This window comes from Chiloscyllium plagiosum, unplaced genomic scaffold, assembly GCF_037043375.1.
Source record: "Chiloscyllium plagiosum isolate Xiang-an unplaced genomic scaffold, Cpla_swu_hap1 HiC_scaffold_12, whole genome shotgun sequence".
NCBI lineage: Eukaryota > Metazoa > Chordata > Chondrichthyes > Orectolobiformes > Hemiscylliidae > Chiloscyllium > Chiloscyllium plagiosum.
In genome coordinates, this window is record NW_028270150.1 from 18147105 (window position 1) to 18173876 (window position 26772).

The 26772-nt window shown below is 41.4% G+C and overlaps 1 protein-coding gene across 4 annotated transcripts in view; it reads right to left on the bottom strand.

Moving 5' to 3' along the window:
• Window positions 1–26772, bottom strand: part of appa (amyloid beta precursor protein a) — a 183801-nt gene that overhangs the window by 37650 nt on the left and 119379 nt on the right. For 2 of the 4 annotated variants that reach the window (XM_043701398.2, XM_043701397.2), the window contains exons 6-7: window positions 19807–19973; window positions 5021–5188 (exon numbers count right to left, since the gene is read on the bottom strand). In XM_043701398.2, the coding sequence (XP_043557333.1) occupies window positions 5021–5188; window positions 19807–19973 (335 nt within the window). The remainder of the gene's footprint in view (window positions 1–5020; window positions 5189–19806; window positions 19974–26772) is intronic. The other 2 variants (XM_043701400.2, XM_043701399.2) reach the window with 1 other exon arrangement.

Consider the following 26772-nt stretch of genomic DNA (forward strand, 5'->3'; position numbering starts at 1 on the left):
TGAGAAAGCAAGTCTGAAATGTTAGTTTGCTAATAGCATACAGTATTATTTTCTATACCAGACAGGTTACAAAGTCATCATGTGAGGCAAGTCAAATTGGCAAAAATAAATTCAGGCAACTAGAACCTTCACACTATTTAGAAAGCCAGTGAGGACTGTATGGGGTTGCTTTTAGGGTAAGCTCACTCTATTTAGGGCCATGCAACATTACGACAGAAGTGACAATAGATTCCAGCAATGTACCCAAAATAAACCCAGGATCAACACAAACAGAGAAGATAGGAGGATGAGCAGGCATTCGACTCCTCAAGCCTGCCTGGCCATTATGATCATTGCATAACTTGCCCCCTCAATTCACAGCCAAATAGTTATTTGCCTTATTTTTGCTACCAAAGTGGACAACCTCACAGTTATCCATGTTATGCTGCACCTGCCATGTATTTACCTACTCAGGTTGTCTCAATGAGGGACCCAAGTCACAGGTGAGTGTGAGAGAAATGGAGTTCACTGGGTGGAGTGTAGATAGGTGGTGATGAGTGTCACAGAAATCAGTGCTGGTACTTCAGCTATATATAAACTATATTAATGTCTAGTGATGCAGGAACAATGTATCTAAGTTTGCCGATGGTACAAAACTAGATGAAAAGGAAAGCCATGGAAAGGAAACAAAGGCTACAAAGAATTACAGGTTCAGATGACCCCAGGAGTGGCATTCTCAGTTGGATTGCACTCCAGTCATAATTTCTTATGTTAAGTCTGAGCCATGAATTTCTAGCCAGGAATATCAATCTTAGCTCCTTCAGAAATGCAGAGCGCACCTGAAACCAACACTGTCCCATTCATAATGTAGGACAGTTAGAGGAATTTAAGCAATGCCTCCTTTTGCAGGAATCAGTGTGCTGTGTCATGATATTTAATTGTCCAACAGCACAACTAAACACTTGTTAAAGGAGAAGGCTAAGTGTAGAGTAGAGCAGAGGAATTAGTAGGAATGGGTGTCACATATCAGTTGATAATGCGGAGGGAATGTTCAAGTTAACCGATGAGAGGGGACAGGGGCTTGGCACATCAACATTGATGATGTTTGGGGTGATAGTGGGCGTCAAGGATTCAGAGAATATAAGAGATCAAGGGGGCTATGGTTGGGGCATTTGGGGTATGCTTATTGATTGTGGGGGTTTGGAGTTAAGAGAAAGAAAGAAAGAAATCAGCTTGGTATCAACTCAGGAGTTAGATTAAACAGTTTAAAAAAACTAGTCTAATTGTTTCCCTGGGCAGCCTAACTAAATGGAAGAGGAACCCTCCGAATTCTCCAATATTAAGAGGTTTTGCAGAATGTTCAAGACACTAGGGAATTGCTCATCTACATCTTCCATTTTCTGTGCGATTCCTATGAAGTCTGCTGCATTTGGGATCCTGAAGGGCCCCAAAATGCAACACCAATCTGCTGAGAAAATGACTCTCTTACCATGTGAATATCTAGGTCAAAGAGTGGGCACAAGATGATGGATTTTAATGTAAGATACTCACTTTGGTTCTCAGAATAGAAAACAGAATTTTTTTTTTAGAAAGGTATAAATGTAGTAACTGATACATAAAGAGACTTGGAGATGCTGGTATAGGAACAAAAAAGTCAACAGGTAGATGCAGCGAGCAATTACAAAGACAAATGACATGTTGACCTTTATTTCTATATTCCAACCTCGTTGAAATAAAGAAACCTTGTTAAACTTGACAACATCTGAAGGACCCCATGCAGTTTTGGTTTTCATGTTTATGAAAGGATATATTTGCACTGGAGGTAGGACAATGAAGATTCAATTAAATTGATCCCTGGGATGAGGTGCTTGACATTTGATAAAAGGTTGAGTAAACTCTGGAGTTCAGAAAAAAATCTGTGCAACCTCATTGAGACAGACATTATTCTGAACAGTGCTTGATAGACTAGACACAGACCACTTCTGCTGGTCAAGACACATGGTGTGTCTACAGGAATAGTGCCAGAAGACTGGAGGACAGCAAATGTTGTCGCCTTGTTCAAAAAGGGGATTAGAGACAACCCTGATAATTATAGACCAGTAATTCTTACTTCAGCTGTGGGTAAAGTGTTGGAAAAGGTTTAAGAGATTGGATTTATAATCACATAGAAAAGAATAAATTGACAGGGACAGTTAACACTATTTTGTGTAAGGTAGGTCGCGCCTCACAAACCTTATTGAGTTCTTTGAGATGGTGACCAAACAGGTGGATGAGGGTAAAACGGTTTATGTGGTGTATATGGGTTTTAGTAAGGCATTTGATAAGATTCCCCACAGCAGGCTATTGAACAAAATACGGAGGCATGGGATCGAGAGTGATTTAGCGGTTTGGATCAAAAACTGGCGAGCTGAAAGACGACAGAGGGTGGTGGTTAATGGGAAATGCTTACCCTGGAGTTCAGTTACTAATGGTGTACCACAAGGATCTGTTTTGGGGCCACTGCTGTTTGTGATTTTTATAAATGACCTGGATGAGGGCATAGAAGATGCGTTTATAAGTTTGTGGATGATACTAAGGTTGGTGGAGAGAAAAGAGCTGACGTTTCAAGTCTAACTGACTCTTTGTAACAGCTTTGACAAAGGGTCAGTTAGATTCGAAATGTCAGCTCTTTTCTCTCCTTACAGATGCTGCCAGACCTGCTGCGATTTTCCAGCATTTTCTCTTTTGGTTTCAGATTCCAGCATCCGCAGTAATTTGCTTTTATCTAAGGTCGGTGGAGTTGGGGATAGTGTTGAAGGATGTTGTAGATTATAGAGAGACTTCAGCTGCAGAGCTGGGCTGAGGGGTGGCAAAAGAGTTTAATGTGGAAAAGAGTGAGGTGATTTACTTTGGAAGGAGCAAATGGACTAATGGTAAGATTCTTGGCCGTGAAGATGGACAGAGAGATCTTGGTATCCATGTTCATAGATCCCTCAAAGTTGCCACCCAGGTTGATAGGGTTGTTAAGAAGGCATATGGTGTGTCAGCTTTTAATAGTAGAGGGATTGAGTTTCGGAGCCATGAGGTCATGCTGCAGCTGTCCAAAACTCTGATGCGGCCGCATTTGGAATATTGCGTACAGTTCTGGTCACTGCATTATAGGAAGGATGTGAAAGCTTTAAGAGGGTTCAGAGGAGATTTACTGGGATGTTGCCTGGTATGGAGGAAGGTCTTACAAGGAAGGGCTGAGGAACTGGAGGCTAATTTTGTGAGCGAGAAGAACGTTGAGAGATGACTTAATTGAGACATGAGATCATCAGAGGGTGCGATAGGGTGGACAGTGACAGTCTTTTTCCTCAGTTGGTGATGGCTAGCACAAAGGGACATAGCTTTACATTGAGGGTGACTGATATAGGACAGCTGTCAGAGGTAGTTTCTTTTACTCAGTACAGTAGGGGCGTGGAACACACTGCTTACAGCAGTAGTAAATTCGCCAACTTTAAGGACATTTAAATGGTCAATGGATAGGCATATGGATGAAACTGCAATAGTATAGCATAGATAGGCTTCAGACTGGTTTCACAGGTCGGTGTAACATTGAAGGTCGAAGGGCCTGTACTGCGCTGTCACATTGTATGTTCTCTTTGAAGTGTCTACATCGTTAGTGACTATATTTTGTTAAATAATAACAGTATTGAATAGGAATGCCTGATATAAAACTTAAGTATGTCATTAAACTCTCCAAAGAAAATGTCCCTATTAGCTTCAACACATTGCAAAGTTGTTGGCTATAATACTTTGATTATACCCCCATCAAGGGTTATATACATCCTCTTTGTCCCTAGCTGTATATTGTAATGACCTAGTTTCATGCACAGTAAACCGATTATCAAAAGTTAGACTTGTAAAAAGCATTTTTCTAAATGGAAATTGCTATCAGTTGGGGTTTCCTTAGAAATTTTACCCTGTCATTTCAGGAACTCTAACTTGCAAGACAATTTTGTTAGTTTTAGCACTGCCCCTGCAAGCTGGAAATAGTTGGGTATCTGGTCAAAGCTAGCCACACCAACCAAACTTTGTTATTTAACCAGAGTCAAATACTCCAACTGCAAACATTTCAATTCACATTTTGGAAGAACTTGCTCTTGGGATGTAAACATTACTACCTGGGTCAGCAGTTATGGTCTATCTCCAATCTGCTGCAGTTCGGTGACTCTCTGCAAGCTGTCCCCAGCAGATCGGTGACACACATCTTTTAAATCTCAATTTTAAGTCTGTCAGAATTACCAACAATATTCTCTTAAATCTACTTTGAGGTCTTTCTCTGCATCTTCTCTGTGCCTGGAACACTATATTTTGCATCTTGTTCTATTACCTTGATGTACAGTATGATTTACCTGGATAACATGCAAAACAATACTTCTCACTGTATCACAGAACTGTGACAATAATAAACAAATCAAATCCATTTGATTTAGGTATATCCTTGGAGCTATCAGGGAGGGAATTCCAGCTTTTTGATCAAGTGACAGTGAATGGTGATATGGTTCTAATCAGAATGCTGTGTCACTCATAGGGCTAGTTGTATACGGTTATATACCCATGGATCTGTTGCCCTTGTCTTTCTAGTGGTAAACACCATGGGTTTCAGAAATGCTGTTGAAGGAGGCTTGATAAGATAATGTAGTTCATCTTGTAATCTTATACATTACCTCAACTCTGATATTTCATATCACATAATGCTTTGCTTTGAGGAGAGAAAACATATGTCTCGTAAGCTAGAATAAATATCAAAGATCACAAGGCAAGCTCCTAGCCTGAAGGATGTCCAAAGAAGCAATAAGCTTAGTTACAATTCAAAAACCAGGTTAGGAATATAGAAAGCAGTTAGTGCACAGCTACTCAAGGGGGAAAAAGGAGAAAACAGTTGAAGAGCATTACTGCAGGAGTTAAGATGGCAAACTGTGGCACTTGCCCTACAGGTAGACAGCAGTAAAACTAGGTGAGGTTTTCAGTGCAGAGTGACACACAGAAGCTGCAACCAGCTGGAGGGTTCACTTACTGACGCTGTTACAGACGGCCAAACAGTACTCTTCAGAGGCAAAGTTGTTTCTGTTTCCTCCACAGCCTCCATAAATGAACTGTGCACATTTTCCTTCACTGATGTCAAAGTACCATCGAGGTATCATAGCTTCACAAGGCCCAGTTTCTGCTTGCTCAGAGCAAACCTCTGAATATGAGAGATGCAAGGATTTCAGTCAGGGGGAATAAACAAATTTACAACAAATAAAAACTACCCCTTAAATGCTTCATAATATTAGCAACTCAGATGATTTTGCTTTAAGTACATTGATATAGCAATTCAATTTCCCACACTTATAATATTTTGTGTGCTTTTGAATTACTGATTGAATCATTTATAAAACATGGTCCCACGTTTTGTCCAGCAGTGGGGAGAATTAGTCGGGAACTCCCATCAGTCTGATGGGACACCTGATGTAATCAGGCCCTCTTTAGACAGTTAAATGAACCTCAGCAGACCTTCTCCACAACTGAGATCTCTAGCTACTGAAATTCCACTAGTTGGTGAACCAGAGGCTGAGAGCTTGGGCCAAACCCAACCTGCTCTTTGGATACTGGTAGTGAGCTGCTTTGTGAACTGCTGTTAGGATTACCCAGAGTCCAATGAGAAAGGGACTTCTAAGATATTGACACAATAACAGCAAAGAATGTACAGCATAGCATAGTTTGAGGTCCAGATGGTATATGGCGTGGAAGGGAAATTGCAGACGGTGGCACTCTCATGAATCTGCTTTCTGATGTCTTTCTCGATACAAGAGGTTTGCAAAGTGCTGCCAAAACAGCCTGTGTGGTTTAGCGCATTTTATAAACAATATACACCCCTGCCATGCTGGAGTGTAAGACTGCTGATAGTGCAACACAACTTGAGTGACACAATCCTGAATGGTCTTGAGATTCTTGGTGTTGTTGGCACTTATCTGGCAAGTTGAACTGCTATCACATTCCTTACTTGTGCCTTATTAATGGACATACTTTGGGAGTTTGAAGTCGATTAACCCGCTACAGTATTCCAAGCCTCTGACCTGCTCTTGTACCCACATCATTTATGTGATCGGTTCTTTTATTTCTTTGGTAGGGTAAGTGCTATGATGTTGATTGCGAGGGATTCATTAACATTAATGCCATTGAACGTTATGAGGAGATGGTCAGATTTCTCTTGTTGGTGAATGTCATTGCCTAACACATGTGTGTCACAATTGTTAGTTGCCACTTGTCAGCTCAAGCATGGATATTGTCTGAGTTGTGCTACATGCATAGATGGTTACCTTAATATCTGAAGAATCACAAATATTATGCAATCATCAGCAAACATTCCCACTTCTGACCTTATGACTGAAGGAAAATTGCTGATGAGGCAGATAGTAATAGTTGGGCTTAGGACGTTATCTTGATGAATTCCCGCAATGATACCCCACACTGAGGTGACTGACCTCCAAAAACCACAATCATCTTATGCTGTGATAGGTGGACCATGGTTGTATGAGAGTTAGGAGCCAAATGGTGCTGTTGGAACACAAACTGAGCATCAGTTATTGTTTTGTAAGAGCTGTTTGATAGCATAGTCAATGACTCTTTCCATCATCTGCTGATGATAGCAAGTAGACTGATATTGGTGCTAACTGAACCCTGATTGGATTATAGTTTGACATTTCCTGTTCGAGACATACCTGGGCCTTTTTCTGCATTGTTGGTGTAATGCAAACATTACAGCTGTTCTAGAAAAGATTGACTAATGCATAGCCAATTCTGGTGCACAAATCCTTAGTATTATAACATTATCAAGATCCATAAACATTGATTATCTCGTGCCTTCCACTGTTGCTTGATATCATGTGGAGTTGATCAAATTGGTTGAAGATTAGCATCCATGATACTGGGGACCTCAGGAGCAGGCAAAAAGGATCATCCACTCAGCTCGTCTGGCTAAAGATGGTTGCAAATGTTTCAGCCATGTAGTTTGCACTAATATGCTGGACTCCCCATCATTGAGGATGGGAATATTTGGAAAGCTTCCTCCTGTTAGTTGTTTTATTGTCCATCACCATTCAATGCTGGATGGGTCAGGACTGCAGAGCTTAGAGTTGATCCAAATTGCTTGGTTTTCTATCATATGCTGCTTCTACTGTTTGGCATGAAAGTAATAGAGGGAGCAACCTGATGATGAATCATGAAGTGAAAAACTGGATGCACATCGAATAAGTAGCAGTAGTAAATTCTATAAACAACTCTTCTGTATCATTCAAAGATGATAGAAAGAATTAATATAATTGAGAGTGATGAGAATTAAATGAGGGGATAGGGAAGCACAGTGAATATACAATTATATTGGCATCAAACCAAGCATTATAATATTTCTCTGCTGCCACACAATGCCACAGACACTGCTGTATTCTACTTTACCCAAATGAAATTTTGTGTTCCTTTTACCTGAGCAAGGCAGTGACTATTCACATTGCTGCACTTACTCAGCTACTTTCGGGGTGCATTGCATAGATATTTCAACTGCAAACATTACTTTTTACAGTCTCCTAAGTTACAGTTTCCAACATCTCAAATACAAATAACTTACTGCTTGTCTCAAATTGTTGCGCAACCTGTAAATTTGCTTATTTTGTACAAGTTTCTGACCACTGGAAAGGGATCACAAAAGTAGATGAATAATTAATTGCACGTGAAACCATTTCACAAAGTGCACATCCTTTAAGCTAATTTTTTTCCTCCATATCAACAAATGTTCTTTGCACTTTGTCTCATGTCACACAATGCAAACAGCTTATTGGCTAAAGCATATGGAGCATTCAGTTCTGAAAGCAGTAACAGCACTGCCCTGAAAAACCATTAGTATAATAGATTCCAAAACTTTGCAAAGACAAATACACATCCTCCAAAAAGTTATCTTCAAATCTGTGCATTCACCATCTGATTAGTCAACACAGAAAGAATGAGAATTATAACAGTATCTATTAGAACTAATTGCCAATAAGTTCCATGGTGGATTTGAAATATCTGGAGATGGGATGCATATGTTTTATTAGACATTCACTGATTTAGTGAGGAAGCCAGCCATCAACATAAGCCAAGATGGGGTCAAAAGTGCTTCAACAGTGATTCACCCCCTTGTTTAAGAAAGGATCAAGACAAAAGATGGAATATTATAGGCCGATTAGCCTAACCCTGATTGTTGGTAAGATTCTAGAATCCATTGTTAAGGGTGAAATTTCTAAATTCTTGGAAGTACAGAGTTGGATTAGAACAAGTCAGCATGGACCTATAAGTGGAGGTTGTGCCTGACAAACCTGTTAGAAATCTTTGAAGAGGTAACTAAGTTAGACCAGGGAAACCCAGTGGATGTTATCTATCTAGACCTCCAAAAGGCCTTTGATAAGGTGCCTCACGGGAAGCTGCTGAGTAAGGTGAGGGCCAGGGAAACCCAGTGGATGTTATCTCAACCTGCAAGTTAACCTTTAGAGAATCCTGGAGTAGCACTCCTGGATCCCTTTGTACTTTGGCTTTACGAATTTTCTCACCATTTAGAAAATAGTCCATGCCGACATTCTTCTTTCCAAAAGTGCAAGATCTCACATTTGCTCACGTTGAATTTCATCAGCCATTTCCTGGACCACTCTCCTAAACTGTCTAAATCTTTCTACAGTCTCCCCACCTCCTCAGTACTACCTGCCTGTCCACCTAACTTTGTATCATTGACCAACTTCACCAGAATGCCCCGGGTCCCTTCATCCAGATCATTAATATATCAAGTGAACAGCTGCGGCCCAACACTGAACCCTGCGGGACACCACTTGTCACTGGCTGCCATTCCGAAAAAGAACCTTTTATCTCAACTCGTGGGCGGCACGGTGGCACAGTGGTTAGCACTGTTGCCTCGCAGCGCCAGAGACCCGGGTTCAATTCCCGCCTCAGGCGACTGACTGTGTGGAGTTTGCATGTTCTCCCCGTGTCTGCGTGGGTTTCCTCCGGGTGCTCCGGTTTCCTCCCACAGTCCAAAGATGTGCAGGGCCAGGTGAATTGGCCATGCTAAATTGCCCGTAGTGTTAGGTAAGGCGTAAATGTAGGGGTAGGGGTATGGGTGGGTTCGCTTCGGCGGGTCGGTGTGGACTTGTTGGGCCGAAGGGCCTGTTTCCACACTGTAATGTAATCTAATGTAATCTAATCTAATCTATCTAGACCTCCAAAAGGCCTTTGATAAGGTGCCTCACGGGAAGCTGCTGAGTAAGGTGAGGGCCCATGGTGTTCGGGGTGAGCGACTGGCATGGATTGAGGATTGGCTGACTGACAGAAGGCAGAGAGTTGAGATAAAAGGTTCTTTTTCGGAATGGCAGCCAGTGACAAGTGGTGTCCCGCAGGGTTCAGTGTTGGGCCGCAGCTGTTCACTTGATATATTAATGATCTGGATGAAGGGACCCGGGGCATTCTGGTGAAGTTGGTCAATGATACAAAGTTAGGTGGACAGGCAGGTAGTACTGAGGAGGTGGGGAGACTGTAGAAAGATTTAGACAGTTTAGGAGAGTGGTCCAGGAAATGGCTGATGAAATTCAACGTGAGCAAATGTGAGATCTTGCACTTTTGGAAAGAAGAATGTCGGCATGGACTATTTTCTAAATGGTGAGAAAATTCGTAAAGCCAAAGAACAAAGGGATCCAGGAGTGCTACTCCAGGATTCTCTAAAGGTTAACTTGCAGGTTGAGTCAGTGATTAAGAAAGTGAATGTAATTAATCTCAAGAGGGTTGGAATATAAAAGCAGCGATGTGTTTCTGAGACTTTATGAAGCTCTAATTAGGCTTCATTTGGAATATTGGGCTCCACACCTCAGGAAGGGCATAATGGCACTGGAGTGTGTCCAGTGGAAATTCACATGGATGATCCCTAGAATGGTAGACCTAACATATGATGAATGGTTGAGGATACTGGGATTGTTAGAGTTTATAAGGTTGAGGGGAGATCTAATAGAAACTTGCAAAATAATGCACGGCTTATAAAGGGTGGATGCTGGGAAGTTGTTTCCGTTAGGCGGGGAGATTAGGACCCGTAGGCACAGCCTTAGAATTAGAGGAGGTCAATTTAGAATGGAAATGAGGAGACACTTCTTCAGCCACAGAGTGGTGGACCTGTGGAATTCATTGCCATGGAATGTAGTGGAGGCCGGGACGTTAAACGTCTTCAAGGCAGAGATTGATAAATTCTTGACCTCACAAGGAATTAAGGGTTACGGGGAGAATGCGGATAAGTAGAGAGTTGAAATGCCCACCAGCGATGAGTAAATGGCAGAGTGGACTCGATGGGCTGAATGGCCTTACTTCCACTGCTATGTCTTATGGACTTATGGATGGCTTTACACTAGAGCAAAATCTCAGTTTCATTCATTCAGTATTTTTACAGAAACTTGAAACCTAGACTGATTGCAATCGCACTTTCCACAACATAATTATGAAGGGTAAATGTAGCACACCAATTATTTCCCAATTAAGATCAGCTAGTTCCTCACCAAGAATCGAACCTGAAGTCCACTCGCCTGTTTGTATAGTTTTAGACCGAGTGGCTCTTTCACATCTGAGGCTTTTGGGCCCAATCATTAAAACTCTGAAATATTCATTTTTTTTTTAGTGGTAATGGTGGTGGCCACGGACAGTTTTGCCAGGGGTTTTGAAGTTACAGCAAACACACCTTGGAACTTATTAGCAAATTAGTTCAAATGGATTACGATTCAATACTCATCCTTTATGGGTTGACGAATCAGAAGTTGTAGATGAATGTACAGAATTGTAAATAACAGTTTGAGTATGTTTATTTGATGTCACAAAATCCCTAAAATCTACTATACAAATGCCTTTAGCAGAGCAATAGACGCTTGTCAGTATTAGTTTGAGCTGAACGCTCCGACTGCCTCAGCCAACAAGCTGATCGAATGAGCTTTGCTGAAATATTTCAGCAAGAATGTTACATTCCCTTCCAATCAGATATAGTCAGGGTGGCACAGTGGCTAGCACTGTAGCCTCACAGCACCAGGGACCCGGGTTCGATTCCACCTTGGGTGACTGTGAGAAGTTTGCACATTCTCCCCATGTCTGTGTGGGTTTCCTCCAGGTACTCCAGTTTCTGCCCACAATGCATATGGGCCATGCTAAATTGCCCATATCGTTAGGTGCATTAGTCACAGGGAATGGGCCTGGCTGGATTACTCTTTGTACAGCTGGTGTGCACTTGTTGGGCCAAATGGCCTGTTGCCACGTTAAAGAGTATCTAATCAATAGTGTGCCTTTGGGCAGGTTATGCTTCTCCAAAGTCACATCAGTACTGCCTATAATTGTGCAGAAAGCTTCGGTAAGCAAAGGGCAATGTTTTGAAAAAACCTGTTCAAGTGGGTTCAAGCCCGCCAATATGTCAAGACGATTCTTCTATGATCCCGACTGGAGTCCTTTCTGCACAACAAAATCACCATTTTGATGGAGGATTATGGAAACTGGACAGTTTTTATCAATTTAATATTTTCCTCACAATTTTTGCCAATCAAATTACTCACACTGCCCCCACACATGGAGCCCAATAAGACAATATCTCCAAAATGGTCTCTCAAGTGCTTAGGGATGTATTGAAGTTATAGGTTATAAGTTAGGGCGGCACAGTTCCTCAGTGGTAAGCATTGCTGCCTCACTGTACCTGGGACCCGGGTTCGATTCGGCTGACTGTCTGTGAGGAGTTTGCACATTCTCCCCATGTCTGCGTGGGTTACTTCCGGGTGCTCCGGTTTCGTCCCACAATCCAAAGATGTGCAGGTTAGGTGAATTGGCCATACTAAATTGCCCGTAGTGTTCAGGGAAGTGTAGGTTAGGTGCATTAGTCAGGGGCAAATGTAGAGTAATAAGGTAGGGGGTAATGAGTCTGGGTGAGTTACTCTTTGGAGGGTCAGTATGGACTTGTTGGGCTATATGGCCTGTTCCTACACTGTAGGGATTCTATAATTCTATGAAGTTCTATAGAAAAGCAAGCCTTACATTTAAAAAAAAAATACTTTGAGGAGGTTACTAGACAAGTTGATGAGCGGTGGATGTGGTGTATATGGTCTTCAACAAGGCATTGACAAGGTTCCCCATGGTAGGCTCGTTCAGAAGGTCAGGAGGAATGGGATACAGTGAAATTTAGCTGTCTGGATACAAAATTGGCTGGTCGACAGAAGACAGCGAGTGGTAGTGGAAGGAAAGTATTTTGCCTGGAAGTCAGTGATGCGTGGTGTTCCACAGGGCTTGGTTCTTGGGCCTCTACTCTTTGTAATTTTTATTAATGACTTGGATGAGGAGATTGAAGGATGGGTTAGCAAGTTTGCAAACGACACAAAGATTGGAGGTGTCGTTGACAGTATAGAGGACTGTTGTAGGCTGCAGCATGACATTGATAGGATACAGAGATGGGCTGAGAGTTGGCAGATGGAGTTCAACCTGGATAAATGCGAAATGATGCATTTTGGAAGGTCGAACTTGAAATTTGAGTACAGGATTAAAGACAGGATTCTTGGCAGTGGAATCTTAGTGTGCAGGTACATAGATCCCTTAAAATTGCCACCCAAGTAGACAGGGTTGTTAAGAAAGCATATGGTGTTTTGGCTTTCATTAACAGGGGGATTGAGTTTAAGAGCCGTGAGATCTTGTTGCAGCTCTATAAAACTTTGGTTAGACCGCACTTGGAATACTGTGTCCAGTTCTGGTTGCCCTATTATAGGAAAGATGTGGATGCTTTGGAGAGGGGTCAGAGGAGGTTTATCAGGATGCTGCTTGGACTGGAGGGCTTATCTTACGAAGAGAGGTTGACTGAGCTCGGACTTTTTTCATTGGAAAAAAGAGGGAAGAGAGGGGACCTAATTGAGGTGTACAAGATAATGAGAGGCATAGATAGAATTGATAGCCAGAGACCTTTTCCCAGGGTAGAAACTGTTAAAACAAGGGGTCATAGTTTTAAGCTGTTTGGCGGAAAGTATAGAGGGATGTCAGAGGCCGGTTCTTTACGCAGAGAGTTGTGGGAGCATGGAATGCATTGCCAGCAGCAGTTGTGGAAGCGAGGTCATTGGGGATATTTAAGAGACTGCTGGACATGCATATGGTCACAGAAATTTGAGGGTTCGTACACTAGGTTTACCTTACATGAGGATCAATGGTCGGCACAACATTGTGGTCTGAAGGGCCTGTTCTGTGCTGTACTGTTCTATGTAAGAAGATTTAATGACATGGAATATACAATACTGAAGTGACCATTCAGGAAAACTTATGCTCCATTTGAGCCTCCTCTCATTCATCCTCATGTCACTTCATAATAACCTTCTACTGCCTTTCTCCTTAAATCTCTCAATACATTTTTTCTGTCCATCACTCCGTGGCAGTAAATTTTGAATTTTTACCATTCGAATAAATTCCTTCTCAATTTCTTACTGCAATTCATGGTGACTGTTTTATAATCGATGATCTCAACCTTTGAACTATTTTATAAGTGGAAACACACACTTCGTGTGCTATTCAAAACTCATTTATTTTAAACATTTCCATTAAGTTTAATTCAAAAGAAAAAAGACCCAGCTTATCTTTCCAGGTAATTTCTCAGCTCTGGCATCATGCTTGGAAAGCTTTTCCTCCACACGATCATTGTACTATTTTCATAATGCCATCAAACCAGCGGACAAGGGGAGTGCAGTGGTAGTTTTGGCGCACTGACCTCTACAACACTGAAGCCAGGCACCAACTCAAAGACACTTCCTCCTACTGACCCCTTGACCACGACCTCGCCCCCTCATGACCAAATCATCATCTCTAAAACTGTACACAACCTCATCACCTCAGGGGATCTCCCACCCACATCTTCCATCCTCATAGTTAAGGAACCCCGCACCGCCCGGTTCTACCTCCTAACCAAGTTTCATAAACCTGAGTGCTCCAGCTGACCCATCGGCTCGGCCTGCTCCTGCCTCACTGAACTCATCCTCACATATCTTGATACTGTTCTATCCCCCCACCGATCCAGGAACTTCTCACATACGTTTGGGACACCACCCATACAATTCATCAACTTCACCAACACATTCCACCCTGACCTTTGCTTGGACTATCCCAAACACCTCCCTCCTCTCCCTGGATCACTCCATCTCCATCGACAGTGACCGACTCAACAAAGACCATCTTCCACAAATCCACCTACGCCCACACCTATCTGGACTACACATCCTCTCACCCTGCCTCCCATAAAAACGTTATACCTTATTTCCAATTCCTTAGCCTCCGCCGCATCTGATCCCAGGAGGACCAATTCCACCACAGAAAACACCAGATGACCTCCTTCTTTAAAGACCGCAATTTCTCTTTCCACATGGTCGATAATGCCCTCCAGCGCATCTCATCCACTTCCCGCACCTCTGCCCTCGAACCCCACCCTCCAACCGCAACGAGGACAGAAACCCCTGATCCTGACCTTCCATCTCACCAACCTCCGTATACATCACATCATTCTCCACCATTTCTGCCACCTACAAACGGACCACATCACCAGAGATATATTGCCCTCCCATCCACTTTCCGTAAAGACTATTCCCTCCGCGACTCTCTCGTCAGGTCCACGCTGCCCACCAACCCACCATCTCCTCCCAGCACCTTCCCCTGCCACCACAGGAATTGCAAAAATCTGCATCCACACCTCCCCCGTCACCTCCACCCAAGGCTCCAAAGAAGCCTTCCACATCCATCAGTGTTACCTGCACTTCCATACGTCATTTACCGTATTCGTTGCTCCCAATGCGGTCTCCTCTACACTGGGGAAACAGGACGTCTACTCGCAGAGCGCTTCAGAGAACATCTCTGGGTTACCCACACCATCCAGCCCCAACGCCCCCGTGGCCGAACACTTCAACTCCCCCTTGCACTCTGCCAACAATATGCAAGTTCTGGGCCTCTTCCATTGCCACATCCTAACCACACGATGCCTGGAGGATGAACATCTCATCTTTAGCCTTGGGACCCTCCAACTACATGGCAGCGATGTGGATTTCATCAGTTGCCTCATCTCCCTTCCCCCATCTTATACCAGTTCCAACCTGGCACAACAGTCATGACCTGTCCATCTTCCTTCCCATCTATCCACTCCATCCTCCTCTCCAACCTACCACCATAACCCCTACCTCCGTCTACCTATCGGACTCTCAGCTACCTTAGCCCAGCCCCACCTCCCCCTCATTCATCTCTCCACACCCCCCCACCACCCCTGCTCACAAGTCACATTCCTGATGAAGGGCTCTTGCCCGAAACGTCGTTTGTCCTGCTCTCCAGATGCTGCCTGACCTGCTGTGCTTTTCCAGCACCTTACTCTTGACTCTTTTCATAATGCTTCAACCAATATTGTAGGCAGTAATTCATGCAAGGATGGTATAACCAAGGCTCAAATTCACGTTTTGGATTAATTCTAGACTTTGCAATCTCATCCTCCTTTAAATAAACCCGAGTTCATGGTTGATTTGTTATAGTCTTGACTGGCCTTCACTCCAGCTTTGAGTGATTTGTATCCATGATGACTTTGCTTCACTTAATTCCGACTATTTTACAAGGAACATGTGACATTAGTTTTTCTCATTAAAATGCAATACATAAAGTCTGTCTTGCTGAATTCCACTTTTCAGAATGGACACAATTGAAAGTTTATTAATCTTTCTTGCAATTTGTTCCGTCATTAAACAGTACTGACTAATCCTGCAATTTTGTCATTAACTTCAAATTTAGAAGTTCATGCATTAAATGTTAAAATCTATACTGCTAACTTAAATTGCGAATGACAATGAACTCTACACCGAAAGTTAAGATTACAACTTCTAACTCTGCCAGTCTGAATTGCTACTTTGGTCCCTTCTCGTTTCTTTATTTTTAAGCCAGCTGATTATCCATTCTGCCACCCCGGACTCCATATGCTCTAGTCACATTACTTGATTTAATATGTGGTACTTTAAATCTAAGGCATTTTGGAAATCTGAAATGTGTCCTGAATGGTTTCGAGCTTCTTGATTTTTGTTAGTGGTACACTTATCCAGACAAGTGGGGTGTATTCCATCACGATCTAGACTTGTACCTTTGGTAAACAGAATTGGGGAGTCAGGTCGTGAGTTTTGGTTCAGGGTTACGAGCCTTTGACCTTCTCTTGTAGCCACTGTAGTTATATAGTCAAAAATTGTGGTGCTGGAAAAGCACAGCAGGTGAGGCAGCATCTTAGAGGAGGAGTCAACGTTTTGGGCATAAGCCCTTCATCAGGAAATGTCAACTCTCCTGCTCCTTGGGGGCTGTCTGACCTGCTGTCCTTTTCCAGCGCCGCACTTTTTGACTCTGATCTCCAGTTCTCACTTTTTCCTTCACAGCGGTTATATAGCTGATCCATTTCAGTTTCTGATCAGGGGAACCACCAGAAAGTTGACAGGAGGAGATTCAGCAATCGTATTGCCATTACATGTCAAGATGGTTGGACTCTTTCCTGTCAAAGACTGTCATTTACTGGGGCACATGTATGTATGAATGATACTGACACTTGTCAGTTCAAAAGTCAATGTTGTCCAAGTCTTGCTGTACTTGGGAATAGTTAAAAATTATGCAATCATCAATGGGTGATATGGTGGCTCAGTGGTTAGCACTGCTGCCTCACAATGCCATGGACCCAGGTTCAATTCTAGTCTTGGGTGACTGTGTGGAGTTTGCACATTCTGTGTCTGTGAGGGTTTCTACTGGGAGGTCTGGTTCCTCCCAAAGTCCAAACATGTGCAGGTTAGGTAGACTGGCCATGCTAAATTGACCTTAGTGTCCACAGAAATATAGGCCAGATGGATTATCCATGGTTAATGTAGGGTTACACGGATAGGGTAGGGGGCAGGGCTTGGGTGAAATGCTCTTCGGAGGGTTGAATGCTCTATGCGTCGAGAGGCCGCTTTCTGCACAGTAGATTCTATTATGATTCTATGATTCTATTAGCGAACAGCCTAACTTTTGCTGGAAGGTCATTGATGAAGCAGCTGAAGATAGTGCCTGAAGAATGGAGGGGCTGTTCTGGTGCAGTGGTAGTGTCTCTACCTCTGAGCCAGGAGACCTGGGATCAGGTCCCACCTGCTCCCATCTGATCTCAGTGCAGGATGATGATTATAAAATATCTAATCTGAAGAATGTCTACAGCAATATCCCATGGCCTAGTTTATTGACCTTTGGCATCCAAAGCCGTCTGTCTTTGTCCTAGGTCTGACTATAACCAGCAGTGTTTACTCTCCTTGATTCTTGGAATATCTCCTTATAGGGTTTCATATATATTAGAAATAAGCCTGATACATATTTCCTGATCTGCTTTACCTCTTCTGACTGATTAGGTTTCGGGGGGAGATGAAATATCTATATGCAATCACCTATGTTGGTGATATTTTTCCACAAATTTATTTATATATTTCTTTGCCATTTTGGCCCCCTCATTTGTTATCTCTTGATGACCACCATTTGTGTGATTGATTCTTGTTTATCTATCACCTTTATTAACACCCATTCTCTCTCTGTCTTGGTGATGGTGGATTTTTCCTGACTATGACTGTTAACACAAATAAATGCAACCATTTCATTTCTTCCGTGTCTCAGTATAAACTCTCTACACATGCACACCTCAATAACAGGACGAGAGAATATCCTCAGCTATGCACTGGACAGAACTGAATAGTTACCACACCAGGACCAGAACCCTCCATCACCTTGTCAACTATCCCAAAAGCAGAGACTGATCACAACACAACAAGTTCAACACCAATAAGTTCTGATTTGGAGATGCCGGTGTTGGACTGGGGTGTACAAAGTTATAAATCACACAACACCAAGTTATAGTCCAAAAGGTTTAATTGGAAGCACACTAGCTTTCGGAGTGTCGCTCCTTCATAGGTGATAGTGGAGGACTCAATCCTAAGACACAGAATTTATATCAAAAATTTGTCTTCAACATATTGTCTAGCTATCTCCCATTGTTACAGCTAACCTGAGAATGCAACTTTTTAAAAAAGGTTTTGTGAAACTATTGTGGTATTCAAACAGATGAAAGACTCAACAGACAATCGAGGTATTTTTCAATGTATAATTTCAGTTACATCACACTGTAAATTTCTGACATAAATTCTGTGTCATAGGACTGAGTCCTCCACTGTCACCTGATGAAGGAGCAACGCTCCGAAAGCTAGTGTGCTTCCAATTAAACCTGTTGGACTATAACCTGGTGTTGTGAGATTTTTAATCAAGAAGTTCAACACCTTTTAAATCAGCAGTATGCTGGAAGTTAGGTGGTACTTAGTATGGACTATTTTTTACATCGATTAGTGCACTCAGAATTGTACAATCAATAGAATTTCTGGTTATAAATCAGTAAAAGACAAAGCAGGCATAAGGGGGATTTAAAAACAAAATAAATCACATTTGATTTACTGCAATGATTTAACTCATCTTTTACTTCAAGCAATTTTGGGGGACTAGAATTCCTATTATTGTTGTTTTGGTAATTTTTGACATAACAAAGCATAATAATCTGATTTCAATGGTTGTTCACCCAAATACAACATAGGTAGGCATACAAAATCAAAATCACCAAATTCATTCATATTTTAGCACTACTTTCTACCATTAGCTGCAGTTGCAATAATTACACAACCTACTGGACAGCTTCATGAGCAACATTACATCGTGAGATAACTATTCAGAAAGAAGATGAGCATGAGCATTTAGTCAGGTCACAAAACTGAAAGTGCTGGAGAAACTCCGTACACACTCAGAGCTGATTTTCTCTCCAGAGATGCTTTCTCAAGCAGTTTATTTTTATATGTAAACATAAAACCAGAAGAGACCCTCTTTGCTACATTTAAAACTGTGTCCCCCTATGATTACTGTCTGCCCCAAAACGCCCTTACTATTCTTTGATGGTTAGATGATGACCCAGCAGATGCCTATGATGTTCTAGAAAAATGTTGTGAGGCTGCTCATGCATTCTGATACAAACTTTCTATAGATATTGTACGGAACAATTTTCCAAAAATCAACTATAATCTTCATGATTTTTCTTCGAACAACCTATAGAGGGTTAGTTATCCTTAACTTCAATCTCCAGTAAAGTACAAATGAACACAATCTAAATACAGTACTGCGCACTTGTGAAACTGAACCAAATATGTCCCTTTGCCTCTTCAGACGTAACTGGAGAATGTATTCTAATCCAGTGTACTTGCACAGACCAATTCTTCCTTAAGTACTCATGTAAGATTAGTGTAAACATCACATTTAAAGACAGCATGGCATCTAGAGAGGAGAAATAACCAATGTTACTTGGATTTTAATAATTCACAATGACTTCAGAGCATGACCATGAACTTGCTTCCAACCTTTTCTTTCCATTTTTTGAAACATCAACATGGATGAGAACATTTTCCCAATTAGTCCATATTGTCATGGTGTGCAGCACAAACTTGAATAAATAGGTATTTTTATTGGAAGCACCCCCCTGCCCCACCACCATTCTGAAGAGTTTCCAGCCCAAAACGACTTGACAGTTTCAATGAAGTTTCTTTCTCCACAGATGTTCCCAAACCTGTTAAGTATTTCTGATTTTTATGAGAAAAACATGTTAAGCTCCAATTCTATGCATTTCTGAAGAAAAAAAATATACTAACTGATTCATTCCATAGACAAAATTGTAGCATAATAAAAATTTCTGCAACCTTTTCTTTCCATTACCTCTCACAACTTCTTCAATGGCCTCTGTAGTGGTTGTCGTACTACTGGTTGTATGCTCAGTGGGATCCTCATACTGGTCGTCAGCATCTTCACCATCCAGATCGTCATCATCGTCATCATCAATTTCACTTTCATCCTCTATTGGTTGTTCTTCAACAATTTTATCACTGAAATGAACAAAGCGCAGAATAGTTTTTGAATGTGGATTTCATGAACACATTGACAATCTGTAAGAAATGAAGTTTAAATAAGCAAACTGCCCTGTCAAACTGACTGAAAGCCAACTTGTTTTCTCCACAGATGTTGCCAGACCTGTTGAGTTTCTGCAACAATATATTTTGTGTGTTGAAACAGAATGCCACTTTGCACAAAATAGACAAAGGTAAAAGTTAGGATGCATGAATTGGGGGGGGGTTCCAAGGTGGCATGATCTGAGAAGATCGCACTGCAGAGCTCTGCATTGTAGCACAAGCAGGATGAACCTTTAACCTGCCCAACCCAGGCCATCGTGATATCTTGGGACTCCGCAAAGATCGTGGAGTTCCAAGAAACTTCTAAAAAAGTACTTAGCCATCCACAGATGCCGAAAAGGGGAGTAGCAGCATCCGAGGCCAGGTCTGCAGTTCAGCCTGCAGGATCCTCAGAGCCGATTACATTCCAGGTTTTGGTGAATGAGCTCTTGAAGTCTCACGAGATACTGGGGATACAGATTGAAGGGAAGCTGGCTCCAACCTCTCTCATGCTGCAGAAGAATGAGCAGCAGCTTGGAGATCTGGAGAAGAGGATGGATGAGGTGGTGCACAGGGTCACAGTCGTGAAAGCTGATGCCAGTTCAACCAAGGATAGGATCCAAGCCCTGGAGATGCAGGTCTGTAATTTGTGAGACCAAGTGGATGATCTTGAGAACAGGGGGCAGAAGGAAAAACATTCGGATCATCGGTCTGCCTGAGGGTGTGGAAGTTGTTGAGGACTGGCTGCTAAAATTCCTTGACTTGGAGGCTGTCATGAGAGGATTGAAGATAGAGGGGGCTCACAAGGTCGCAGCGCGGAGATCGGGTCTGGGTCAACATACTCGTCCTCTCCTGATGCGGTTCAATCATTACCGTGATAAGGAGAGAGACATGGAGGCTTCCAGAGTCCGGGGAAGGATCCGAAGACCCTAATTTACGAGGGCTCTAATATCATGTTCTTTCAGGACTTCTCAGCAGCGGTGATCCAGAAACAAAAATCTTACGAGTGTGTCCAGAGAAGACTGAGGGAGCTTGGGATTCAGTACTCTCTGAGGATGCATGTATTAAGAGCGGTGACTGAGCGAGAGAGAGAGAGAGAGCGAAAAGAAAGAGCAGCTTTATGAAGAGCTGACTTCCATGAGAAGGGCAGTGGCAGACGTGGAAAAAATGTCACTCAGAGCCCTTTCAACCTGAGTCAAATGTCAGAGTCAGAGTCAAATGTGTGATGTCACAGGAAAATAGATAGGTGACTGGTGGCTACTTCATCCATGTCTCTACTTATTGGCCAAGGATTTTCAATTGGGATACATTATTACAGCTGAAGAATATAATTAAGAAATTCACCCTTAAAATATTTACCATCGGAATTAAGTATAAGTTATGGCTGGGCAGGCAATATACAGTAGCTGCAGTGACACAGAGCTGGTGATCCACAGAAAGCATTGTCTGCTCGAAAAACTTCTGCTCAGAATTGATGATGCAGACATCAGGAGAGGGAGAGGTACCTGGACACTGTTTCATGAGGCAGTCAAACCCTCGAAATTAACTATGTCAAATTTGCATTTGGTCAAGGATAGGAGGATGTGACTGCAAGTGAGGCAGGTATACGGATCCAGAATTTGGCTTTGGAGGAGCCTCAACCAGTTCTGCTGAAGTTAAAAAAAAAGAAATGCAAAGAGACAGCAGAGGTGCAATCAGTGAAGAAGCAAATGATAATGAAGATGCAACAGGAAGGGGTAGAAAACATAAGCAGAGGAATGCAGCACAAATGAGAGTAAGTTATTTGCCAAAGTAAGTAATAATGGCAAAACTCGAAGTTTAAGGCTCTTTTTCTGACTGCACGTAGCATTTGTAACAAGACTGAGAACCTAATGTTCAAGGATATTTGACATTCTAGCCTGGATAGCTTTGTTAATTAAAGGTGAGTCGGACATTAGTGTAATAACTCTTACCTTCAATTTAGGTATGAATAAGGAATAGCAAAGTAAGAGGGATTTATCTACAGATCCAAAATGTTATTTCACTGCACAACAAAGTTTAAACTGGCAAATGGTGGAGGCAAAAGGTACTACAATTGTTTTGGTTAATTTTAATCTACACAATTACTGGATAAATCATATGGACAAGGGTGACATGGAAGATTATTTTCCAAAGTGCATCAGAGATTATTTCTTAAAGCAGCACATTATGGATCCTACCTGAGAACAGGCAATTTTAGGTCGAGTAAGTTGTAATGAATTCGAATTATTAAGAAATCACTTAGTTAACAATCACAACATGATAGATTTCAAATTAAGTTTGAAAGACAGCAAATTGGGTCTCCAACCAGAGTCCTCAATTTAAAAAGGGAAATTACAGAGATTATGAAGAAAGACTTGTCTAAAGCAGACTGGGAAAATAGACTAATTGACAATGACAGACATTTAATCATTTCATTAATGCTCAGCAAAAATTTCTTTTGGACAAAAAGAATGACTCAATGAGAAGGATGAAACACACATGGTTAAGAAAGCCTGTCAAAGAGAACATCTGATCAAAAACTAAGGCATACAAAGTAGCAGCAAACACTAATGGTCAGCCAGAGGATCGGAAGTTTATCTTTAGGAACTAAATGATGAACAAGCTAATGAGGGAGAAGATTGATTACAAAAGTAAACCTGCAAGAAATAATAACAAACAAAAGCTTTTATGGATTTATAAAAAGAGTAGCCAGAAAAAAAGTGGGACCCTTAAAGGATGCAAATGTAGATTTAACAACAGGAAACAGGACAATGGTAGATAACAATGATTTGGAGGTGCCGGTGTTGAAGTGGGGTGGACAAAGTTAAAAATCACACAACACCAGGTTATAGTCCAACAGGTTTATTTGGAGGCACTAGCTTTCGAACAAATAAGGAGGTTGCTAATGGGAGAATGATCCTGTAATAGTTGCTATCATAAGGGACAAGGTATTCGACAAACTAATCGAACTAAAGGCAGACATGTCACCAGGACCAGATGGCTTGCATCCAAGGGTTTTAAAGGCAGTTGTTGCAAGATTGTGGAGGCATTGGTTAAAATATTATTTAACTCATTGGATTCTGGGAAGGTTCCGAAGAATTGGAAAACTGCTAAGTGGACACTATTGCCCAGGAAGCAAGGAAGACAAAGTAGGAAACTGTAAGCCAGTTAGCATCACATCTGCCATTGTGAAAATGCTAGATTCCATTACTAAGGAGAAATTACTGGATATTTTAAAAAAGCTCAATACAATAAAACAGAATCAACATGGTCTTGTGAAAGGAAATTGAGGTTTGATGAATGAGATAAGAATTCTTTTGCGGAGTTGATAAAGGTAGATGCAAGTATTTCAATTTCCAGAAGCACTTGACAAGGTGCCACATAATATACTACTGCACAAGATAGCAGCTCACTGTATTGGGTATTATATATTAGCAAGGATTGAGGAAGCATTAACACAGAGTCAGGATTAATGGTTCTTTCTCAGGTTGGAAAGTACTAGGAGTCGCACAGGGATCTCAATCCTTGCCTTAATTACACACTACCTATATTAATGATTTGGAGGAGGGGACAGAGTCTAATGTATTCAAATTTGACAGATGGAGTTTAATGATAGAAAGTATGAGGTCATGCTGTGATAGAAAGAATCAAAAGACAAGACTATCGTTTAAATGAAGGGAGACTCCAAAAAAAAAAAAGCACTGTACAGGGATTCGGATGTTCTTAGACTGAAACACTTTGAAAATGAACTTTATCACACTGGAGCTGTAAGTAAATGAGGACGTAAATGGAATTTTGGTGTTTATTGTTCAAGGATGGAGTTTAAAAATAGACAAATCTTGCTACAACTGTGCATTGTTGGTTAGTTACACCTGGAACACCATGTATCGTTTTGGTCACTGTACTCCAAAATGGTCATACTGGAATTGGAAGCAACTCAAAAGAGATTTATAAGGCTGATTCATGAGATGAAGGGGTTGACTTCTCAAGAATGGCTAAACAGGTGAGGCCTTTATTCATTAGAGTTCAGAAGAACAGGGGTTGAAACTTAAGATTCTTAGTGGGTGGCAAGGTAGATGTTGAAAAAAATGCTTCCACTAGTGGGGGAAGTTTTAAATTATGAAACTGAGGTACAAAGGAACTGCTTGAGGTGATGCACTTTGCAAGTCAAATACAGGTGGAAATTATACAATGAATGGCAGAACCCTTAGCAGTATTGATACGCAGAGGGATCTGGGTGTGCAGGTCTATAGATCACTGAAAGTGGCAGTGCAGGTAGAGAAGGTTGTAAAAAAATTGGAAGAGGCACTGAGGATAAAGATTGGCAAATTATGCTGCAACTTTATAGAACCTCAGTTAGGCCACACTTGGAATATTGCGTATTCCAAGTTCTGGTCACTACAGTATCAGAAGGATGTAGATACTTTGGTGAGGGTAAACAAAGGATTTAGCAGGAGATTGCATGGTTTGAGGGATTTTAGCTGTGAAGAAAGGTTGGCTAGACTGGGTTTATTTTCACTGGAGGTTGAGAGGTGACATAATAGGAGTTTACAAGATTGTGAATGGCATGGGTAGAGTGGAAAGTCTGAGTCTTTTCCCCAGGGTGGAGGAGTCAATTACTCAGGGACACAGGTTCAAGGTACGAGGGGAGAACGTTTAAGAGAGATGCTTGAAACAAGTTTTTCCACAAAAAGAGTGGGGAGTACCTGCATTGCCAGAGGTGATGGCAGAAGCATACACAACAGCATCATTCAAGAATAACTCGATAAATACATGAATAGGAATGGAATAGAGGGATATGAATCCTCTAAGTGAAGACAGTTTTACTGTGGAAGGGTAAAACGTGTTGGAGCAGGCTTGGAGGGCAAAAGGATCTCTTCCTGTGTTGCATTGTTCTGTGTTCTTCTTTGCTTTTCCAAAAAGGTAGTCAATGCCTCGAATTTTCTGTTCTACAATTCTATGGAGACTAGATAATGGAAGTATTTAAAGGAAAGGTAGCTAGAATTTTGAAATATTGAGCAGTTAAGGGTTCTGAGGAACTGGCATGGAAGAGGAGAAGAGGAATGGAGTCCAGGGGTAGATCAACTGTGATCTTGCTAAATGGTGGTGCAGGCTTGAGAGGCTCTTATTGATGCTCTTATTTCTCATGTTTAAGCTGTCAGTTCAGCAAAGTATTTCAAAAGGCATCAAAAGGAAAATTCTATTAATATCGTTACATAGATTTAAATGAGGTGATCTGTATGGATTGCATTCTTTTACTTATTCCTCTCTGTTACTAAGTCCCAAGTCAAAAGGTGAAGTCCTTGCTTATCTTAGTGTGCAATTTTAAAATATCCAGACATGTCAAAATGTGAAGAAGTCATTACATACTCTACTTTAATGACATTCCCATGTTATTGCCTTTTATGAAGTTCAAATGTTTGTCCCAAGGTGCACAGAGTAAGTAGTAGAGTTTGTAATCTGGTTAAATGATAAATCATTAATTAAAAAACTTGTGATAGAGCCATCTTGATCCCATTCAAAATATAGAATTACCTTACATACTAATGCAGTTTAATGAATTTTATAAATCCTCTAAAAAATAAGAGGAGATTTTTATAGCTATAAAAAAGGTCAATGACCATGGGGAAATGATAGATATGCTGAATGATTTATTTTACTTCAATATTCACAAAAAAAGAAAGGTAGAATAGCTTGCCAGAAGTCCCAAAGAAATTATCAGAGGATCAAAGACAAGGCTGAAATAAACTTTGCTAAACTAAATCATCAATACTGTAATGGGAAACTGAGGAGTGACAAATCCTCAGGACCTAATAGTTTCCATTTACAGTTGTTAAATGCTGATATTCCAATCGTAATCTTTCAGAGTTCCTTGAATTCAGGAGTTGTACCTCTGAATTGGAAATTTGCTCACGTCACTCCACTCTTTAAGGGTGACAGAGGGAAAACAGGGAATTACAGAGCACTTCACCTAACTTCTGTGGTGGGGAAATTGTTGGGAGTCTACAATCAAGGATAAGGTAACTGATCACCTTGAAAGATTTCAGTTAATTAGGGAGTTAGCATGGATTCATGATGTGTAGCTCAGACTAGACAAACGCTTTGCAGGACATCTATGCTCTGACCATAAAAATAACCTCAAGCTTCTAGTTGCCTGCCACTTCAACACACCACATCTCTACACTAAAATTTCTTAAGCCAACTGCAGTGCTCGAGCGAGGCTAAAGTTAACTCCCATTTCTTTTGCTGGGTATAAGTATTTATGACAAATAGTACATATTATCCTGTTAATCTTTGTGTACCTAATGAGTGCTCAGAGCAAACATATTTTGGAACATAATGCATTACAAGTGCCAAACATTTACAAGGTCAGTTTCCATGGGCCTGGACTGTACACGTTGCCATCCTATTATTTGTCTGAAGCTTGTTCTTTACTCTACTGCAGCACCAATTAACATTTTTACACATGTTGTGAGATAATAAACTCCTAGTATGAAAGAGCAATGGTAAAGTTCTTTCCATTAATTAAGAAGTTATGCCTAATATGGTCCACTGGTCTAACTTCTTGACCTCGACCAGTAGGAAGACAAGGGCAATAAGAGCTTGGGAGCATCAATAAAGGATTCTTTCCAAATCATAAACCACTTTCATTGGGAAATATATTGCAATATCTTCAATGTCATAATTTAAATGCTGAAATTCCTTTTCTAACAGCAGTGGTTCAAAGCAGCAGCCC